The sequence below is a fragment of the Crassostrea angulata genome, chromosome 1 (genome assembly GCF_025612915.1).
Source record: "Crassostrea angulata isolate pt1a10 chromosome 1, ASM2561291v2, whole genome shotgun sequence".
NCBI classification, from domain to species: Eukaryota; Metazoa; Mollusca; class Bivalvia; order Ostreida; family Ostreidae; genus Magallana; species Magallana angulata.
The window spans coordinates 22,767,838-22,790,479 of NC_069111.1; the positions used below are offsets into that span (position 1 = coordinate 22,767,838).

A 22,642-nucleotide genomic window follows, 5' to 3' on the forward strand; every position below is an offset into this window, starting at 1 on the left:
CTGAAGAACACGGGTCATAGACCTGTAAAACGCGGAGTTTTTTGACATAGTTACAACAATCATATTATTAAGCAGACATATACCGATGAAAATATCAAATAAATGGCACATAAGCAATTACTAGTTTAAGTTTGAAACCAATAAAACCAATTTTTGAAAAAAAACCCCATTATATCATAGTTTGTACATCCAACTTGGAGACAGTTATATCATTACATTTACATAGATGTATCTGCTGTTTTATTATGTCCTTGCCATGTCAATTTCGACTTTTTCTATTTGCAGTTTTCCTTGATATCTAAAATTTATTTTAAAAAATCAAAAAATAATTACACACCCCTGAATTGATAAATTTTGTTTTAATCGTGATTTAAAATTCAAAAGGATAAATGCACTTTAAAGGGACAGGGTCACGATTTTGGTCAAAATTAATTTTTCTGGTTTTTTATGGTTACAATGCTTCAGTGATGCATTTCTAATAGTAAACCAAAAGCTAATGTTTACATTTTAAATTTTCAAAGCTTAGACCTAAAATGAATGTACCAAATGCTAGAAACTGTTTATTGATGTTGAATACTAATTAGCAGATAAAAAAAAAAAAGCTTGAAAAAAGGGATCTTTTACGGTATATTGAACCAATGTAAATAAAAACATGGCACGAGCCTTGTTGACAAAACAAAGAATTGTGAGCTCTGTATCACTTATAACCCAACGACTGACTCTGGCGCTCAAATTTTGGTTGGCTAGTACTAGAAATGTCTTGCTGAAGCATGGACCACATTAACCAGAAAAATAAATTTTGACCAAAGTCGTGACAATGCCCCTTTAACACATCTAATTAGCTTTTCTTTCTTTGGCGTCTGCGCTGTTTTGAGTTCACATTCCTAATGTAAACACTAAATTATCACTGACCACAATGCATTCTGATTTCATACAACATTTGAAGGAATACCACTTTCGAATATTTTTGTTCGGTAAATAAACTCTTCGTTGTTTTCGTTCAACTGAAGTTCTCTATATTTCAGAAGTTCAACCGTTTCCGTGGGTTTTGGTACAATGTCTATTATATCTTTTAAAATGTCCTTTTTGTAAATAAATTCTCCGTTGTTTTCGTTCAAACAAAGTTCTCCATGTTTCAGAAGTTCGACGATTTCCATGCAAGGGTTTTAATTGGTGCAATGATCTATTATATTTTTCAAAATGTCTTTTTTCTATAGGCAATAATATCGTACAAATTGCTGCATCTATAATATGTGCTACAAAACAAAAAAAAATACACATTCAGACATATATTTGTTCAACGACTACAAATGATTAACCATGCCAATTTTATACAGGTTGGTATATCGCAATATAGAAAAGTCGTATTTTGTACATATTGTCACTTAAGGCAAAAGTGCAAAGTTGCGAAGGCGAAGGAGCGATAGTAGTATTCACCTTTCGACATCGCATCTTCGCACTTTCGCCTTCGCAACTTCGCACTCTCGCAACTTCGCCCTAAAGGCGAAAGTGCGAAAGTCAAAGTGGCCTCATCGGAACACCATACACTTAACTTCAAAGCCAGAATAAAGTCATTATATTATAATCTACCATTTTAAGACCACCAGTTAATTCACGTGGTTTCCACTGCTTTACTAGTATTAGTTTTTTAATATCCTCTAGTTTTGCATTGTAATTTAAGTTTATCATATCATCTAAGTTTACTTAAAATTATATCCATAGCAAGTCAAAGTTTGTATTGCTCCAATCAAGTTTCCAACTCGAGTGATGAAAAGTTTCTTTTGAAAACTTTTTACTCCCTTTATGATCCACACAATCTTGGTCTTCGAAAAGTTTATATTTAGTCCTGATATATCAGCAAAAAAATCTAGTTCTCTAAGAATACCATCTAATGTTTCTGGTCATCCATTTGCAAAAAAAGATGTGCCATCTGCATATAATGAAATTTTGTATTCAGTATCTCCAATTTTATGCCTTTCATATCTCTATTATTTCTAATTATTGTTCCTAATATTTCTACGCAGAGCAAGAATAAGTAGGGTGATATTGGATCACCCCGTCTGCACCCTTTTTGTGGGTAAAAATAATCTGATATTATTCCATATTGAATAATACATGTTTTTATTCAATTAAAATTGTTTAAACACACAAAGACTGGGGGGGGGGGGGGGGGGGGGGGGTATAGCAATAGAACAAAAGTGAAGAAAGCGGGGTTAAAAAATAGAACGAATTTGATTGGATGGAAGAGGGGTGTTCAACAGTAAAATAGAGGTCAAGGGTTGAAAATATAAGTGGAGTTAACATTTAGTAAAAAGGACGTGTTGTATAGAAGCTTCAAAGTTACAAGTATTATATAACTATTGTATTGGTGCTTGCATTGGTAAACATGGTTGTTTTCCTTAAACAGTCAAAAGATGCCAAAAAGCCCTCCAATTAGGCAATAAACATTCATCACCTGATTACTTTACTACTGTATATGAAATGAATTTTATGTTTACTATATTATGGAATTAGGCTCTGACAAAGTTTGACGTTTAGCGAAACAGAGGAAATTCGGACTAAAATTTTCAGATTTTGTTTTCCACTGAAATATTTTTGGTAATACTATAATATTTAAAGTTAAGATTGTATTATTTTCACAATTAAAAAAATCTCAATCATTGTGTAAAATTTTTATGGATTTTTCTTAAATATTCAAAAATTATTCAATGGCAATTAACTCAAAAAGTAGGTTATTGACCTACTTTTTTGAAAGTGAAGAATAACACTACCACGTGAGGTCTATAACACACAATAGTTGGTTTTTCATTATCATCAGTGGAATTTTTTTTCATTCTGAGTAAACGTCATCCTTAATGAAAGACTAGCTCAAAGAAATTATCAACAACACAGGCAGCTAATTCTAGATTTTATGAGGTATAACATTTTGTTCTATTTGTTAATTACACAAACATTACATATTATAGAAAAATGACTATATTGATGCATGCATGTGCATCTTTTTTGTAAATTGAAAGTTGTGTTGAAATTTAATTATAATGTTCCTATTCTATCCAATGAAGTTATAAATAGACAAAACAGTTTGTGTTCATATCAAAGCTTTCAACATAGCAATTTGTTGGGCGCCCAAGTCGAAAAAGGTAACAAAGTTGTACAAAGGGAAACTAGCAATACTTCATTACAAATGTACATGTATATATGCAAACATCCAATAAAATTGAGAAAAATGTCAAGGATCTTGTAAATTAACAAAACATTGGAATGTGGGGGGGAAATGCTGCAATTGAATTGAGCTCACTTTTTCAATCAAATTACAACACAGAATAATTGATCACTTATAAGTAACTTTTAAAAGCAATCAATGTTTAGTCATGAAGTGGCATTACCAAACAAAGCACTGAATGTTGGTGAAGTTTACACAAAATAGTTTAAAGTAAAATGAAGCTGCCCAAAATTAATTCTACGTTTAACGTCACCTTCAAAATACTAAACCTAAGTGAGGGCAATAACATTTCAACAAACAAAAATTTCAACAATAATGATTTTTTTCCATTTATATTAAAACAATTGCAGTGAGCGCATTCAAGCTTATAGTAAATTAACTTTTTAATGATCTTTCCTATCAGTTTTAAAGACAATCCCATTAAGTATCGATGTATAATTAATAACGTGCCCCAAATGTTCAAATTTCTACAGATTGCAGTATTTTAGCTGCAAAAAATAAAATCTAACTGAAAAAAAAAATAAAACTAAAAATTGGGGTTTGTTTGTTTTTTTGAAACAACAATTTCTCCAAAATCTATGCGCGGGTAATGATAAACATAGAATTAACTTTAGACAGCCTAACTCCCAAATAATATTCATAACAATAATTATTGTTAAAACAAAACCAGCCACTGAATTATTTTACTCATTTTCATTTTTCTTAAGCTTAATGGTTTCCATTCTGGAAATTTTTTTGACTTTGAAATATGTTAAAACCTATAACTGTTCTTGTATCTATGTAAAATGGTACCCCTAAGTTTCTATTTTAGCAGTGCTATATTCAAATTATCAAGACACATTTTCCCTTGATTGTCCTAATCTGTTCAGGCATCATCAAACAAATACATGGATTTAACAATGTTAGGAAAAAAGTATTCATAACTACCGTTACATTAGATTGAAAAAATACAAAATACATACACAAACTGTTTTTGATATATCTAAACCATGACATATCAACCTATCCATCATTTAATTATTTAAAATGGAGGTATGCACTAAACTTTGTCAAAATCTTACTAAAGTAAGGTTTTACAGATTGCCCAATAAATGGCTGAATTTGTCAGCACCTTGTCTCTTTAATTCTTTATAAACATGTACAGCTTCCAATACAAGTATTACCATAATCGGTGCTGGTCCTCGCAGACCCTATTATTTATAAATAGTTGAGCCCAGTAACATGGGTTTTACAATACCGGTAAATAATACATGTACAAACATTGGTCCATGTAAAAAGAAAACAAAAATATGAAGAAAACTGGTGAACATTTTCCAAAACAATTTAAAGAGACTATTCGTACTTTGCTTTCTAGCTAGGTTTTTCTAAACCCTCTTCATGGTTTGACTGTCTGTCTGCTTGTTCTAGAGGGTGCGAAAGAGAGTCTGTATCACTGTGACTAGCTCCGTATTTGGCCTTTTCATCATAGTTTAGTTTTGTAGACTCGTTGCTAGACTCTGGTGGGGGTCCCAACACAATGGGGGAATCCCCGCCCATCTTAGGTTGCTCGGTTACGACATGCTCAGGTGAGCCTGATTCTGGACTGCTAAATTCATCCTATATAAAATCACAAATTTAACTTATCATTATATACCAGTTGTTCTTGTTTATAAATGAACATCAATCCACAATAAAATCAACATTAAGAACAAAGCTAGTACAGTAAAACTCGGTTATAGCGAAGTCCTAAGGACCAATGGATCTGCTTCATTATATCCGTAATCTGTTATATTCGTATAACGAATTCCTAATAATAACTATTGCAAATTCACTATATTCATGTTTTCTTTCACCAGACTACAATTTTTGCTAATTGAGGCTTAGAATGAAAATACTTTCTTTTGATACCTTTAATAATCGGATTCTGAATTGAACAACTTATGTGAAATTATTCACCCCTACGGAACTCTGAATTAGTTCGCTATATCAGTAAATTTGTCATATCCGAATTCGTTATAACCATAAAATTTGGCAAAGATTTGATAGGATTTTTAGTGGGGACTCAAAATAAACCCTTCACTATATCCAAGATTTCGCTATAACCATGTTCTTGCTAAACAAGTTTTACTGTACATAGTATATACCGGTATATATCCAAGTATTGCATTATCTCTATAATTACAACTGAAGGTTTGTATTATTAAAACAAATGATGATAATATAAACAGAAGTGTAAATACACTGGTATCATATAAATTCAATTATTTTGTTATAATGTTTCATTGACTTGCTATAAGTAGCAATAAAAACAAAAGTTAACTAGATACGATCTCGTTGCGAGCAACGAGTGGGTCTTCCGTCCGATTTTTGAATAGATTAGATTAAACTTATCACTTCAAAGATAAAATCGTAGATCTAAGCGAAAAATAGTATTAAAAAAAATTGCGGCAATCGGGGCTTGAACCCGGGTCACCTGGGCCATGTCCACGACTCTATCGACTGAGCTACTCAGACTCTCGCTTCAAAACTTTGACGCTTAATTTCTCGAGAATGCCTGAATTACCTGAAAGCACCTTGTTGCGAGCAACAAGTGGGTCTTTCATTTGATTTTGAATTGATAGGGTTCAATTAAACTGTTGACATTTGGTACGATTAACTATCATATTAACTTCCTTTTAAACTAATTTTTCAACCTACACTGCGAAATACAGATTTCCGGAAAACGTCATTTTTAAACTTCAATATCTCTGCAATGCGTTGTCCGATTTTAAAACGGTTTTCAGTTTTGTATTCAGGACAAAAATGTTAACAAAACGCATAAGCTTTAAAATTCGAAATATTAGCATCACTTCCGGTGACGACCCGAAGTAACGGACGACCTGCTCATATTAAAATTTGATAAGTTTAAAACATATGCTGATGGAAAAAAAATTGTAGATTATTTGATTTAAAAAAAACACAATTTTCCAAAAATGCTGTTTGAGCGGACCGGAAGTGACGGACAATCGTAGTTTTACCTGATCGGCCCTAGAAATTCAAAAATCTATCTTTCCTGAAACTTTCAATTTTCTATCTTTAATCGTTTTTGCGAAAAAGGGAGGACAAGATCACTTTTTACAAAAAGAAAAACGAATATAACGGCCGACCGGAAGTGACGTCATCAACAAAAATGTACTTGATAAAAGACCTTGATATTTTGTATTATTCGTGAAATTTTCATAAAAATCCATTGAAGCATATTTGAGATATTTGAGTTTTAAGAAAAATGTTAAGAAAAAAAAGAATAATAATAGTGAAAAATAGAGAAAAAGAAACCTAACAAAAACAATAGGGTCTTCCGTTGGAAATTGAAGACCCTAATTAATAAATATAAAACCATGGTTTTTATGAGTTCATAATATCGAATAATATATTGAACCCAGGTTCAATATTTTGCAGTATCAAAATGTTATATGACACCTGTATATAACACAGAGTATGATTAAATAAACAACAGATCTGTCTTAATTAATTAATCAACTTTAAACTCATAGAGAGAGAGAGAGAGAGAGAGAGAGCAAGCACAGGTGCCTGATACCTTGCGTGAGAGAGAGACAGAGCAAATCTACATGTACATTGTACTTCATTTAATATGTCTTCACAAGTTCTTCCATTAATTATAATCTATTAATCATGTTTGTTGACCTATGAATATGTTCAAATCAGGTTTTTCTAAATACCGGTAACTGAGTTTGTTATAATGTCTTCATTATATGGCATAGAATTATTGCAAATATTGAAGGCGGGAAACCAAACCATTATTTCTATTAAGTATGTACATAGTACATGAAAACGTAAAATTAAAGTAAAATCAAAATCATTCCATTTGTAAGAGAAGAATACCATCCTACCCTAAAAGAAAAAAATACCCTTGAACTTTTCTTTCTTCAACATTTTTTATTCACAACAGTTTAAATTCGATCTCCATTTGAATACGGAAGTGCCTAAAGAGTATGAATAACTATAATGAATGATAATTATTAGTATTATGGTAGTACAATTTGTAGGTACTGGGTACAGGAAAATCTATGGATGAGGTTTTCATGCAAGTCATGGTCACTGTTAGTGGTTAGATATAAAGATGTACTGTGTACATGGTACACACATACTTGGTGAGTGCCTGGGTGAGTAGTTAAAGTCCCTGAAACGTTCTATTTTCCGACTTGAATGTTGAGTGAATGGTGAGCGCACGCTGAACATAATTTGATGAGCGCTTATTAACGGTAAATGGTGAGCAAACACAGAGCGCAAAGTGAATGGTGAACGCAAGGTTAACGATATGTAAAAGCAAGATGAATTATTTATTCGGAGTGACTCGTCAGTAATCAGGAAAAAATAACAAATAAACTACATGTCTGTATTGTTATCAGCCTAAATATAATATTATCTGACTGAACGATAAGTGAACGCTGAATGAACGGTGAGCACAAGGTGAACGCTTTGTGAACGCACGGTGAGCACTTTGTGAAAGGTGAGTGCGAACCGAGCTGAGAGCACAAGTGAACGCACGGTGAGCACACCATGAATGCACGAATAATGGAGATGTAGAACATTTCAAGGACTGTAGTATTAGCTTGGGGAAGCTCTGTGCACTAGTCTTTCAAAGCTCTGGCAAGGCAGAAAATTGACATAGATGTTCTTACACGACGTACATGCAGATTTGCGTATTCTCCGTCTTCCTCCGGATTCGGTGGCTTCCATTTACCGCAGCAGAAATTACAGCAACAGCAACAGCAGCAGCAGCAGTAGCAACCTGTGATCACTCCGCAGAAAATAAACAGAGCCTGCAACAGAGGTATGAATACCATCAGCATCCAAAGTACAGAGAAAGACATGATACATGTTACTGGTATGTCTTTTACACAGCTTCAATAATAACAAAAATTCATCATATTCACAATACACTAACAAAAACAAAAATTCACAATAAACATACAGTATTGCCCTTTTTTAAAAACCACTTGACAAAGCAAATCCATCTACTTAATGTAAAAGGAAAGATAAATTTAGAACTTACAAATTTGAAACCCCTAGATAGTGATGTAATCAATAAGTTTATGTACTGGTACACATGTATCAAAACTTCTGTTAAAAAAAAAACTCATTTGAATTTTTCTTATATCTGTAAATTTGTTAAATGACATAAATGCAAAGAATGTGTATACTGGAAGATTTTATCCTGTATTTAAGAATATAAACACAGAACAATGATGAGAAATAAAAGAGGACAGAAAAATTTTTTTATCCCAAGGGATGAATATTTAACCAGATAGAGATGTACCATAACATGCTGATATATATAAATCAATAAGTACTAGCCTTGCACCAGCCACTGGTCAGTAAGAGGTAGGTCGTGGCGTTCTCTTCCCCAAACTGGTCTGCTGCCCAGATTCCCAGCGACCCATACTCGTCATAGATCTGTCTCTTAGTGGTGTCCGTCAGAATTATATGAGCCCTGCTGATCTCTTTAAACTGAAAGAACAACAGCAAACATTAGTTTAAAACTAGGACTGTGCAAATGGGACTAATACCCCTGCAAGGCTAATTCAAAATGGGAAATATACCCGGTAGTTGAATTGAATAATAAAGGTTTGCGACACTAACATAAACAAGAGGCCAACAGGCCTTAACGGTCACCTGAGTACCATAGTCCAAACTCGGACCTTTTGAGGATTCTCATATAATACATTTAATGAAGCTTCATTCAGGAGTAAAATAAAATCTAAAATATGGTAATGATCACCACCTTCTTACTCGAAATTCTTCAACAAGGACATTGATAAGAAATAATTGTCCCATAATTTTGGTAACTTTCAAAATAGCTTTTATTTTTATATGTTTTTATTGACTTTATTAGATACACTAAAAATGGCTAGTGCTGGTATACATGTTTTATTATAAACAACAACAACCTCCCCTTTCCCATCTCCAGGGGCACAGACAGACACTCTCCCCCTTCTGACATTTATACGAAAACAAAAACCACTGAAAAGTTATTTCGTAGTTGAGTGTAAAATAATTCTTGAACATTATAATTATGCATTAACACTATACATCCAATTTGACCCTGCCTAGAGTCAAAACCCATACTCTAAGGGACATGAAATTTACAACTTTAGTAGAGGACTTCCTGTTTAACATCATAATTATGAAGTCAGTTTTTCTTACAGATGTTTAAGAATAGAGAAGAAGATTTTTAAACATTATATGCATTAACATGACATTGTCATATTGCCCCCCCCCCCCCCCCCAAACACACATGGCCTTAACCCCTGACCCAGGGGCCATGAATTACACAATTCAGGTAAAAAAGTTTGTGGACATCATAACTATGCATTCAGTTTTTTCCTCACATGTGTGGGAGTTGAGAAGATTTTTGAAAATTTGGCTTTTTTTGCACATTTGGCCCCGGCTGTGGGGCATCGGGGCTGGTAGAGCCATGAACTTCACAATTTTGATTCCTCTTACCATAGAGTTGCGGTTACATTTGGCCTTGTAGTTTTCAAGAAGTTAAAAATGAAAATTATTAACACACGACGCATATTGCACCACGACGGACGAAGACCAGTTGCAATAGGTCACCTGAGTGACATAATAAAATGTGTAAGGATTACCTCTTTTACTTTTCAACATCAGTGTACAATATATAGGATAAGAAAAATGAAAACTGTCATAAAATCATTAAATCTTGTCTGATCTTAATAAAAATTGTAGGTGCACATTTTCAGGTGGTTTTTAACATATGTACAAATTTACAGACTGTTCCATGCAGAAGTAAAAAATTCTATAGGGGGGACAAAATTGCATCTTCAGGTAGACAGACAGACAGGGTGAAACCAATATACCCCCTAAACATTGTTTGTGGGGGTATAATAATACAGTCGCACCTGCTTTAAGAGTCCACTTGTGGGACAATGGCAAACTTGCCACTTAAGACAGGTGGCCTCTTATTCCAGGTTTCAAATTAATGAAGAAAAAACACCGAGTACATTCATTTTCATAGCATCTGTAATGGTGGCTTACAGTGAGATGGTGAATGCACAGCTCGGATTGCTGAATAAACAGTTTATATCAATTTTAAATGGCCGTTTTAATTCAATTAATCTCTCAAGGGATTAAGAGCAAAACATTTTTTGCTTAATACGCTCGAACAATAATTTTCAATTGATTAAATGCGGTAAACAAATATAAGTAGCGTTTCCGTACAAAGGCTATGTACTGAATTTAGTGAATTACGATAGCCAATGTTTTACCTCTTAAAACAAAGTGTCAAAATTTCTTTGGGATGTATACTGGCCGTTAATGGCAAGTGGCCGCGGATTAAAGGTGGCTGTAACAACAGGTTCGACTGTATTTACAAAACTCTACACAAGTATATGCCTCATAGAAATAAAAGGTAATGCATGTAGTATTGCACTATATGGATTTTTAAAAGTCTCTTATTGTCTTTGAATTGAACTTGAATTGTGATAGACAGGAAATAGATCAATAATTCACTTAATATCGTTGCTATTAGTATATTTCCCAAATCACTGAGTGTATCAAAATTATCACTAAAGCATGCTCAGCATCATAAGCATGACAAGAAAGTCATTCTTCATTCAGCATCCACTACATTGTGTGAGCATTGTGTCAACCAGTCTGTTCACCACTCGGTGACTTAATCGAACAGCTCATGCTTTGTTTATCCCTTGATCCCATCCTCGTTAAATCCCTTCTTTGCTGACTGTACATATAAATATATGCTACATGTCTCGAAGGGCCCTAGTTTATGATTGATTGAACGCTCTAACAACAATTCTCTCCATAGATCCAGCTACACATGGCAAGTACATAGAGCCATGCTGGCAGTCAAGTGATGGCTGTGGGTAATTTGTATTTTTAAGTGCTGCTAGCAAGCAAGTTGATCTCACTGTTAAACTTTTTTTTTATTTCAACAGTGTATTATTCACTATTCATTTGTTTTGTGTATTGATTTCCAAGTCAAGACAGATTAAATTGGAGCAACAGTATGTTACATAATTAAAATTTAAAACAGTTAAAATACAAATGCAGGAAATCATGCAGATATTGGTTACCCGCATATGCATTTTGAGCTTTTATCTATTTAGAAAAAAATTCAAAAATTTTAAATATTGTGTGACCAGGTTTTTAGGGAATTGTGTCTTTGACAAAATCAATTTCATGCAGGAAACATAAAAAAGATTTTTTAAAAATGTTCCCCTTTTAACTCTCTATCAATATCATTTCCCAAAATACAATACCATTTACATTTACTGTAGTTGAGACAGCAGACTGGTCATATCAATTTAAGATTGACCTGTTAAGATTAATCAATTCAGGTGTAGCAAAAAAAAGACGCCCATGGGCCTCATCACCCACCTGAGCAACAACAGGCATGATAAAATAGCTTAATGGAGTCATAATTTTCTAACAGGATGATTTTATAGTCATATCACATGTTGAGCATTGCAGTTCTTAAAAAGACCCTAAAGTTGTTTATATATGGGATATAAACCTACACCAAACCCCTTGTGAGGGGGCCAAAGTCTTAACAAATTAAAAGAATCAGCAATATGTCCAAATAAGTAAAACCATATATTATATCATTTGAGTTTTTGTGAATAATTAAAATGTTTTCCTTTGTATAATTGGATCCCCAATGTGGGTCCACCCTACTCCTCAAGATTTTGATTTCAACAAATTTGAATCTACATAATCTGAGGTTGCTTTTACTAGAGTAACAGATTTTCTGGGCAAATGGTATTTTAAAGAAGAAAATTTTTAAAGATTTCTTTCTATATATTTCTATGTAAAAATTGTGGCCCCACCCAACCTCTGGGGGACCATGGTTTAAACAAACTTGAATTTACCTTACCTGAGGATGCTTCCACACAAGTTTCAGCTTTCCTTGCCGATTGGTTTTTGAGAAGATTTTGAAACATTTTTCTCTTGATATTTCAATGTAAACCCCCCCCCCCCCCCCCATTATGGCCCTACCCTACCCATGGGGATCATGTTTTAAACAAACTTGAATCTACCCTACCTGAGAATGCTTCCACACAAGATTCAGCTTTTCTGGTCACTCGATTTTTGGGGAGAAAATTTTTAAAGACTATATTTCCTATATAAAAATTCAACCCCCAACCCAATAGTGGTCCAATCCTACCCTAGTGATCATTTAAACTAGCTTGAATCTGTCCTACCTGAGAATATTCTTATGCAAAAATTCAACCCCCCATTGTGGCCCCACCCTACCCCCAAGGGTCACGATTTTTAAAACTTTGAATCAACATTACCTGAGAATGCTTCCACATAAGTTTCTACTTTTCTGGCTTAATGGTTCTTGAGAAAAAGGTTTTTGAAAATTTCTCAAAAATTTCCAGTAATTCCAAATTATCTCCCCTTGAAAAAGGGTGTGGTCCTTACAACTTTCACAACTTTGAATCCCCTTTGCCTCAGGGTGTTTTGTGCCAAATTTGGTTGAAATTGGCCCAGTGGTTTCTGGAGAAAATTTTGAAAATATGAAAAGTTTACAGACAGACAGACAGACGGACAGAAGATAGACAAAACGTGATCAGAAAAGCTCACTTGAGTTTTCAGCCCAGGTGAGCTAAAAAAGTCTATTCTCCCTACTGTGATAAAAGCCTTAAATCTGCAGCTGTATAATGCTAGTGTGTTGCATGCCGTACATATGGTCATTGGGTATACTCCTAGTGTACACGGTATCCTTTATCAATATCTGATGTCAATTATTAAAGGGCAGTCTCAGCCACATTGAATACTGACACAGTTAGCTGTCAATTAACATCCAAAACATATTGATTACACATTCCTGGTGGACTTGTTACAGACGTGTTTGCCTCTTACTATCAATATGTACCTTTTACATACAATAGGAAAAAGGTGACAGATGAAATATTGATTAAATGTATCTCTATTTTGGACACACATCTGTTAAAATTAAAGATTAAATATCAACTTGAAGATTATACACACGGTAATTAAGCTGATGTGTGTACCATTTGGTATGCATATCATAAGTTTGCAACAAACTCTACAAGTTCAGAAGTTTACACTGCTTTATATATTTATTTATTCAGGTCATATTTCAGGGGATAGAACATAAACGTTTTAAGGGCTACTGAGCTTTACATGTAGTGACTTATAAAATACAGTCCCTGAGAGTGCACACTGAGCTCTTGTGAACGGTAAACGGTGCGCAAACACAGAGTGCAAACGGACCGCAAACGCAAGCGCAAATGAAACGCAAGTGCAAATGGAACGCAAGCGCAAGGTGAACGGTAAATGCAAGGTTAACGATATGTGAACCCTATAAGAAAGCAAGACGTACGATTCATTTGGAGTGCCTCAGGAGTTACTCTTATATTGTTTTTCGTCAGTAATCAGGGAAAAATTAGCAATAAACTATTTGTATGTATTGTTATCAGCCTAAATATAATATTTTGATTCTTACATAGAATTGAAACTGGTTGGAATGTGATCTTATAACATATGATAAAGAATACCCCTATTCATCTCAAGAGTACTTTCTGTATTCAAGAAGTCAGAGGTAGGAGAGGACTATGTAGACTTCCAACCATGACCTAGGACAGCGCTATTCTGTAGAAACAATACGTACCTTATCCGCTGCCTCAGGGTCATCCGGATTCTTGTCTGGGTGATATTTCAGGGCTAACTGAATAAACACAAACAAATCCGTCAATGCAACTTTTGGTTATTTATTGTACTAAGTTATTGATTAAAGAATAACATTCTATTATTTAAACCATATTTACATAAAATAAGCAATTTGATTGCTATTTCATTTACATTTCAATCTGTTCTAAGTAGAATTGAAAATCAATCTTGCACAAGTAAATCATATATGGTATCTACTGTTTAAAACAAATTAGGTAAATATTAATTTGCTCAATATTTACAGGATATTTGGTTAATACATATAATATACTGACCCTTCTATAAGTCTTTCTGATTTCATCATGTGGTGCAGACTTCTCAACACCCATTAACTCATACAGACTGTTGCCCGATTTCCTGCAATACAATATTACTAAATAATGTACTGTACCAAATTTAATGTGGCAGAAAAATACTGAATGTTGAACTTTTTAAAAGTTCAGCGGTATTGAGTAACTGCGATTGAATATACATGTATCTGTACATGTGTTAATTTCCTGCAATACAAAATTACTAAATAATGTACCGTACCAAATCTAATGTGGCAGAAAAATACTGAATGTTGAACTTTTTTAAAGTTCAGCAGTATTGAGTAACTGCAATTGAATATACATGTATCTGTACATGTGTTAATTTCCTGCAATACAAAATTACTAAATAATGTACCGTACCAAATTTAATATGTGGCAGAAAAATACTGAATGTTAAACTTTTTTAAAGTTCAGCAGTATTGAGTAACTGCAATTGAATATACATGTATCTGTACATGTGTTAAATAATTTTCCTTTGGTTTTGCTCTAAGACCTGTCCGTATAGTTTAAAATGATGTAAAAACAATCATACAGCATCTTATTAATTTCATTTGTTCTGCCTCAGACTAGAACTGTAGAATGACACTGTATCCTTGGATATAAAAGTGTCTAGAGACTGAATATTTACAATTCCTAAGAAAGAAAGAAGCAAAATATATATACTGTTCAGGGTTGTCGGAAGGTATTTCATATTGGGACAGCAAATTTGGGTGATATAACCAAATTTAAGTCCAAATAAAGATATATTCACCAATGTGTCCAATTATTCCTAGATTTAATGTTCTATTGTCAATTATAAGAGGCAAAGCTTGATTGTTTACATTTGACAATATTAACACATTTTATTAGAAGAGTTTATATGAATATACAAGCATCACTTATGTTTCAATCTGTCAGTCTCTGTTGCACATCCAAAACATCCAAAAACTAGAACTGTCCTAATGGTACTAATACCCCTGCAAGGCTATTTTCAAATGGGACAAATAATTGAATCAAATAATAAAGGTTTACTACACATAAATAAGAAGAGGCCAAAGGGCAACATTGCTCATCTGAGCAACAATAGGTATGATAAAATCAGCTTCATGGAGTTATAATACCAAATTTTCCTGACAATGTGGTATAATACATGTAGATCCTGTACAAAAAATCTGTTTCCCCCCAATATTCTTATATCTATAATCAAGTTCCTTTTCTAACAGGATGATTTTAGTCATATCACATTCCGCATTGAAGACCTTTAACAAGTGTTTATATACAGGATATAAACCTACATCAAACTCTGAACCCCTTGTGAGGCCCAATAATCGTCCAGGGGCCAAAGTTTAAACAATTTTAAAGAATCAGGAATATATCAAAATGCTTGCATCTAAGTAAAAGCATATATCATAACATTTCAGTTTTTGTTAATAATTAAAATGTTTTCCTTTGCGCAACTGAATCCCAACTGTGGCCCCTGGCATCCTACTCCTAGAAAACAATTTTGAATCTACACTATCTGAAGTTGCTTTCACTAAAGTTACAGCTTTTCTATGCAAATGTTTTTTTTTAAATATTCAAAGATTCCTATGTAAAAATTTGTCTCCCACACCCCTTGTGAGCCCATCCTACCCCCCAGGAATCATGATTTGAATAAACTTGAATTTTCACTACCTTATGATGCTTCCAAACAAGTTTCAGCTTTCCTTCCCAAATGGTTCTTGAGTTTTTTAAAGATTTGCTCTATATATTCCTATGTAAAAAGTTGTCTCCCCTCCCCCATTGTGCCCCCCCCCTTCAAAGGTCATGATTTTCACAACTTTGTATTTTCAGTACCTGAGGATGCTTCCACACAAGTTTCAGCTTTCCTGGCCCAATGGTTTCTGAGTAGAAGATTTTTAAAGATTTACTCTATATATTCCTATGTAAAAATTCATCAACCCCCCCCCCCACTGTGGCCCCATCCTACCCCTGAGGGTCATGATTTTCACAACTTTAAATTTTCAGTATCTGAGAATGCTTCTACACAAGTTTCAGATTTCCTGGTCTAATGGTTTCTGAGAAGAAGATCTTTAAAGATTTACTCTATATATTCATATATAAAAATGCATCCCCCCCACATTGTGGCTCCATCCTACCTTGGGAGTCATGATTTTCACTACCTTGAACATACACTTCCTGAGGATGCTTCCACACAAGTTTCAGCTTTCCTGACCAAATGGCTCTTGAGAAGAAGATTTTTAAAGATTTACTCCATATATTCCAATGTAAAATTTGCCCCCCCCCCTCATTGTGGCCCCACCCTAGCCCCAATGGTCAGGATTTTCACAACCTTAAATCTTCACAACCTGAGAATGCTTCTACACAAGTTTCAGCTTTTCTGGTCAACTGGTTTCTGAGAAGAAGATTTTTTAATATTTACTCTATCTATTCCTATGTAAAAAGTCGACCCCCCCCCCTCATTGTGGCCCCATCATACCCCCAGGGATCATGATTTTCACAAGTTTGAATCTACACTACCTGATGATGCTTCCACAAAAGTTTCAGCTTTCCCGTCCTAATGGTTTGTGGGAAGAAGATTATTGAAAAATTCTCGAAAATTTTCAATACTGGTTATTCCTTATTATCTCCCTTCGTGAAAGTACATTACATGTACCATGAAATGCCAATTGATCTTGAACATGTATTTTGGAACGCCATTCCCTTTTTCCAACCATTTAAATTCTGTTTAAATTTGAGGAAAGGGGTAAATGTTGTGATTTTTTTAAACTTGTAATTGAAGAAACTCCACAATCCTGTAGGTTTGCCATTTTAATTTACAGTTTTTAAAATTTTGTCTAGATACACTTTAAGATTACATACAGTGATAATTTAACAAACTTTTCTATCACACATCTTAAAAGTCCTTCACATTTCTAAGAATATTTTCATAAAACAGGAAAATACTCTTAAAAGATTTGAGAATTCTCAAATGACACAGAAAAAATTGCAAAATTTTACAAAGGAAAATAATAACCTGTAAGTATGAATTAATCACGAAAACAAAAGTCCCTGAATAATTGAACTTGGCATCCACAGGTTAATATTGTCAAATGCTATATCTAAAATGATCAAGCAACAAAAGTTTAAAAAGTCATCTGTTATATATAACTGACTGGGTATCAATGCTGTCATATTGTGTTCCTCCTTGTGGTGATAAATAAAGTTATGAAAGAAGTTGCTGAGTTCCTTCATATTTTTTTCCCCGACATATTGACCAAAGAGGTATAAGGTGCAAAACACAGTTTTATATATAACATTATAAGGACGTTTTCAGATGAGGGGCAAGCAAAACTGACCCCTATAAAAATAAATTGTTAAAACATGTCACATATATATCTATATATCAATAAAAAGATAAAATCGTGAATTTTTTAAATATTTAAAAATAATGCACATGAAACTTAATGCTAGAATTTACTTCGCACTCAAAACATGAGGAAAATAGACAAAAGGATGTGTCACCGAGGGGAAAGGGCACTATAGAATAAGGGGAATTAACTTGTATAGGCCCAACCCAAGAGACAGGGGGTCAGCCTAGTCAATAGGCTTAAATTGACCTCTTAGTCGAATATGCATAGAGCTATAACTCGAAGGCAGGTTTCACAATTTATTGATCAAGTGATTTTAATTAACTTATAAAATATCAACAATAATCAAATAGAATAAAGTCAAAAGAACAGGATAAGAATAAATATTTCTTAAAAAGCCAAATGAGTCAGAATGAATTTAACTCAATGTTGCTTAGTCTACTGACGGACTGGTGGACAGTCAACTAGATAGTCAGTGTGAAGACATAAGCAACATGAGATAGTGGCCCAAAGAGTCTGACTGAAATTTAGCTCGATGTTGCTTAGTCTTACTGACAGACTGATGGACAGTCAACTAGATAGTCAGTATGGAGACATAAGCAACTTGAGGTAGCGGCCGAAATGAGTCAGATTGAAATTTAGCTCGATGTTGCTTAGTCTTACTGACAGACTGGTGGACAGTCAACTAGATAGTCAGTATAAAGACATAAGCAACATGAGGTAGCGGTCGAAAGTTTCTGACTGAATTGAATAAATTTCTAACTGTATTTATATTCTAAAAGATAATTAATGAAAGTGAGGCACAGTACTCATAATAATTACTCAGAACAATTACATTGACTAATTGGGGATAATTAGGAGAGTAGACTGACCCTCGCTAATTAATTGTCATCTGGCATGAGTTAACTCTAAAACACGTTACTCAAAATTACACACCATGACAGATGCCTCTAAATGCAGTACACCCATGCATTTTAGGTTCCCCCTAAAAGCAGAATGCAACCAAATCAGCCATTTTTATTTCTGTACATTTTCAAGAACAAGTCCTTAGGCATCATTTCATAGTATATTCAGGGTACATTCGCCAGCTTTTTAAAGAGCTATGTTACCCGCTAAAAAATTCATGAAATTCTGCATGTGTGAAATCTGGATGTTTTTGGAGTTGCCGCCCTTTATTTTAGAGTCTCACAAAATTAATTTTTAAAATTTTTCTACATACTTTTTTCATGTATTCGAAAGATAATTCACTATATTACGCAACTGAGAGTTTAAAAAATGGATTTTCATGTATACTGCATAAAAATAGCAGGAAAATCCCTACCCATCATGCTTTTCCCCAGAGAAAAACCCCTTGGATTTTATACGAAACTGTGTTTAGCTACCATAGCGCACTTGATATACAATTTGGCCTCAAATATAGGACTTTTGCAAATATCAGACATTTTTAATGTTATACAATATTTAGTTTGAATATATTCAAAGAATCACAAATAAGACAATTTCCATACAAGAGGAGTCTTAATTATCTTACATGACATCATTAAAATATTCAGGTTTTGTTAGGGATATATAGGAAAGTTGTTAGTATACGATAAAAAAATTGGATATTTGACTATTTAAACCACTCTAAACAAAAGAAATCCGATTAAAATTATGTTCTACAGGTATTGTAGTGCACGTTTACATTGAATTAGTTTCGGTTTAACATGGTCTTCGTACTGAAAATTGGACAAATAATTCAAATAGTGTCTTTTCTAATACAAACATGTACATAGCAATACATAACGAAAATATATCTTCAGAAAATGTTAGATGGGTGGCCTAGTGGTAACACGGAGGTCTTTTTGATTTTGTGGTCGCTGGATCGAATCCACGAAATAGGAAATAAATTTTTTTTCACTTAACTGAAACATGAAATAATAGAGAGATTAAGTATCATGCATCGTATCTTCCAGCATAAGCCATCAAAGCTGATACTGAAACATCTGTTAGCATCCTGTATCACCTCTTCAAGAAGATCTGGGAGGAAGAGAGTATTCCGGCAGAATGGAAAGAAGGCTTACTTATCAAGCTGCCAAAAAAAAGGAGGCCTAAGGGAGTGCAGTAACTACCGGGGATTTATGCTCCTGTCAGTGCCAGGCAAGGTCCTCAACAGGATACTTCTTGAGAGAATGAGCAAGGCAGTCGACCCAAAACTCTGTGATCAGCAGGCTGGATTCAGAAGCAACGTGTGCTGACCAGATAGATACAGGGTTGTCTCTAAAAATTGAAGTAGAAGGAGGAAATGAAAAAGTAGAAGGAGGTCTGGGGTCTATCTTATACCTACATTGTGTTTGAAATGCAAAGATAGCCGGGTTATTAAGGCATTATAGGTGGGGGAATTCCCCGCCTCTCGGGTGTTAGAGACAACCCTGTAGATAGCCTACGTATCATAATTGAACAATCACTTGAGTGAAAGTCCCCACTTTCTGTCAGCTAAAACTCAACTTCATTGATTATGAGAAAGCGTTTGACAGTGTGGACAGAGAGAGTCTCTGGAAGATACTGAGGCACTATGGAGTACCCGAGAAACTTGTCTCCCTAATTCGTACCACATACCAAGGCATGAAATGCAGAGTTACCCATGCTGGCCAGATGTCTCACAGTTTCGAAGTCAAAACAGGAGTTCGTCAAGGATGTTTGCTGTCGCCATTTCTCATCCTCCTTGTTATCGATTGGATTCTGAAGACTACCACATCAGACAGGAGGAATGGAATACAGTGGACACTTCTGACACAACTTGACGACCTAGACTTTGCTGAAGACCTGGCTCTCCTCTCACACAACCACAATCAGGTGCAGGACAAGACAACTTGCCTGGCAACTACATCAGCATGAATTGAACTATAGATCAACCTGAAGAAAACAGAATTGATGAAGATAAACAGCACTGCTCAGATACCAGTTACAGTTGGTAAGAGGTCGATCAAAGAAGTTGAGTCCTTCTTCTACCTTGGGAGTGTGGTGGACAGACTGGGTGGCATACACTCTGACATCAAGTCAAGAATTGGGAAGGCAAGGACTGCATTTTCCGTGCTTAAAAACATATGGTTCTCTAAGAACATCCATATTACCACCAAGCTGTAGATCCTTAACTCCAACGTGAAGTCCATCCTACTATATGGAGCGGAGACCTGGAGGACAACAAAAACATCCCTGCAGAGGATCCAGACCTTCTACAACACCTGTCTCAGGCGCATCTTCAACATCAGAAGGCCTGAGAGGATCTCAACTGTGGAGGGAAGCAGTACAAGAAGCAATGGAAATGCAAATAAGACGTCGGAAGTGGGGCTGGATAGGACACACCTTGATGAAACCACCATCCAGCATTACAAGCCAAGCCCTTACCTGGAACCCACAGGGCAAGAGGAAAAGGGGACGTCCAAGAAACTCCTGGAGGCGGGATGCAGAGGCAGAGCTACAGGCACTAGATATGACCTGGAACAGTGACGCCAGAGCAGCCCAGAACCGTGTTCGTTGGAGGACTGTTGTTGATGGCCTATGTTCCTCATGGAACGACAGGCCTAAGTAAGTAAGTAATCTAATCTTCTGATTTTTTAAAAAATTATCTTGACTGTTTAGTTCAGTCTGAGTATGAGCACACCCAATATACCATGATAAACAGATCTCTTCATTAACACTATGCATGTACTCTATTTACACATAGACCCATTGCATTTTTTTTAACTTATCAAGGTTCAGAATATCAATAAACAATATACACAGAGTTTCCCAAATTTAACAAGCAAGTTGTTACAGTTAACATTATAAAACCAGTATCTAGGTTTCGAAAATAATATTGCGACAGCTAGGTACCTGAAGCTATGTTTAGTAGCAGGTACTTTCTGTCCAAACACAGGTGTAGGCGAAATAATGGGAAAAGGCGCTATACCTCTTTTTGAATTTTTAAATTCGTAATCCATAAATAAAAAATGTTTCGCCTAATTTACAAAATTCAAAGTGTACTTGCTTTGCCCCCCCCCCCCCCAAGAAAATAGGCTTAACCCCACGGTCACATCTTTTACATATTAATTACATGTTAATGACCTGATGCACTATATGAAGTATAAATAATTATTACTATATAGTCAATGATACTGTAAATCACACTGTAGTCACCTTTAAATATCATGAATTCAATTTAAACATGCATCAATTCATAATTCAAAAATACTTCATGATGTGTAGCATGTATTTCCATCATCATAATTATTATCTACAATTCGTCTCGAGTTGACTCTTTATACCAGATCTTCAACGTGATCTTCATGATTTTTAAATGCACGAACACACCCAAAGTCCAAAAACATTTAAAAATTGTACTTACGATAAATGTCTTGGCCGATTCATTATATCCTTTAGAAGTGTCTGACTATATCTTTAACGGCAGTCAATGGATATGGCGAGCAGCTTCACACTTAACCATCTCTAAAATCGATTATCAACTGCTTCCCAATATCCAATGCCACTTGCAGAGGCCAATCCGGAAAAATTTCACTTCGTCATTGTCATGACTTTATATATATGAACTAACATGGTGTTACTGAATTTAAGACATTCATTTCCTGTATCATCTAATTTTATTGTTATCATTATTTTTGATTTTTTTATCATCTGAAATACAGAGTATTGTTTTATGCACATTACGTCATTTGAAACAGTTTGTTTTTCGTATTGGACTCTAATTTTACAAAAAAAAAAAAAATGATAGCACGTACAAAAACTCGTTCGACCTTACAAAAAGTTACTGTGTCAGACCACAGGGGCTTGGTTGTTGGATAGTGAATTTCCTAATTATTTGTTCCCGAAGAAAAAAAATGATTAAAATTGGTTATCTTATGTGTATTTCTGTGTATTGCAATAAATAAATTCACTGAAATCCCCCGTTTCAGTCATGTTAAAAAAGTGTATTCATTGTACATTAAAAAAAGTAAAGTACTTTTTTTAATGTACAATGAATACACTTTTTTAACATGACTGAAACGGGGGATTTCAGTGAATTTATTTATTGCAATACACAG

At 34.5% G+C, this 22,642-nt stretch overlaps 1 protein-coding gene across 2 annotated transcripts; it reads right to left on the bottom strand.

The window, feature by feature from the left end:
- Positions 1-2,895: 2,895 nt before the first annotated feature.
- Positions 2,896-22,218, bottom strand: LOC128186226 (dnaJ homolog subfamily C member 5-like). 2 transcript variants are annotated; one of them, XM_052856009.1, is made up of 6 exons: positions 21,949-22,218; positions 14,218-14,299; positions 13,884-13,940; positions 8,561-8,713; positions 7,885-8,025; positions 2,896-4,819 (listed from the first exon to the last, which is right to left on the bottom strand). In XM_052856009.1, the coding sequence occupies exons 1-6, from the start codon at positions 21,969-21,971 to the stop codon at positions 4,574-4,576; spliced, it is 702 nt and encodes a 233-aa protein (XP_052711969.1). In that variant the 5' UTR covers positions 21,972-22,218; the 3' UTR covers positions 2,896-4,573. The 2 variants fall into 2 exon arrangements, with proteins under 2 accessions (XP_052711969.1, XP_052711976.1); XM_052856016.1 differs by having other exon boundaries at positions 7,894-8,025; positions 21,949-22,193.
- Positions 22,219-22,642: the final 424 nt, after the last annotated feature.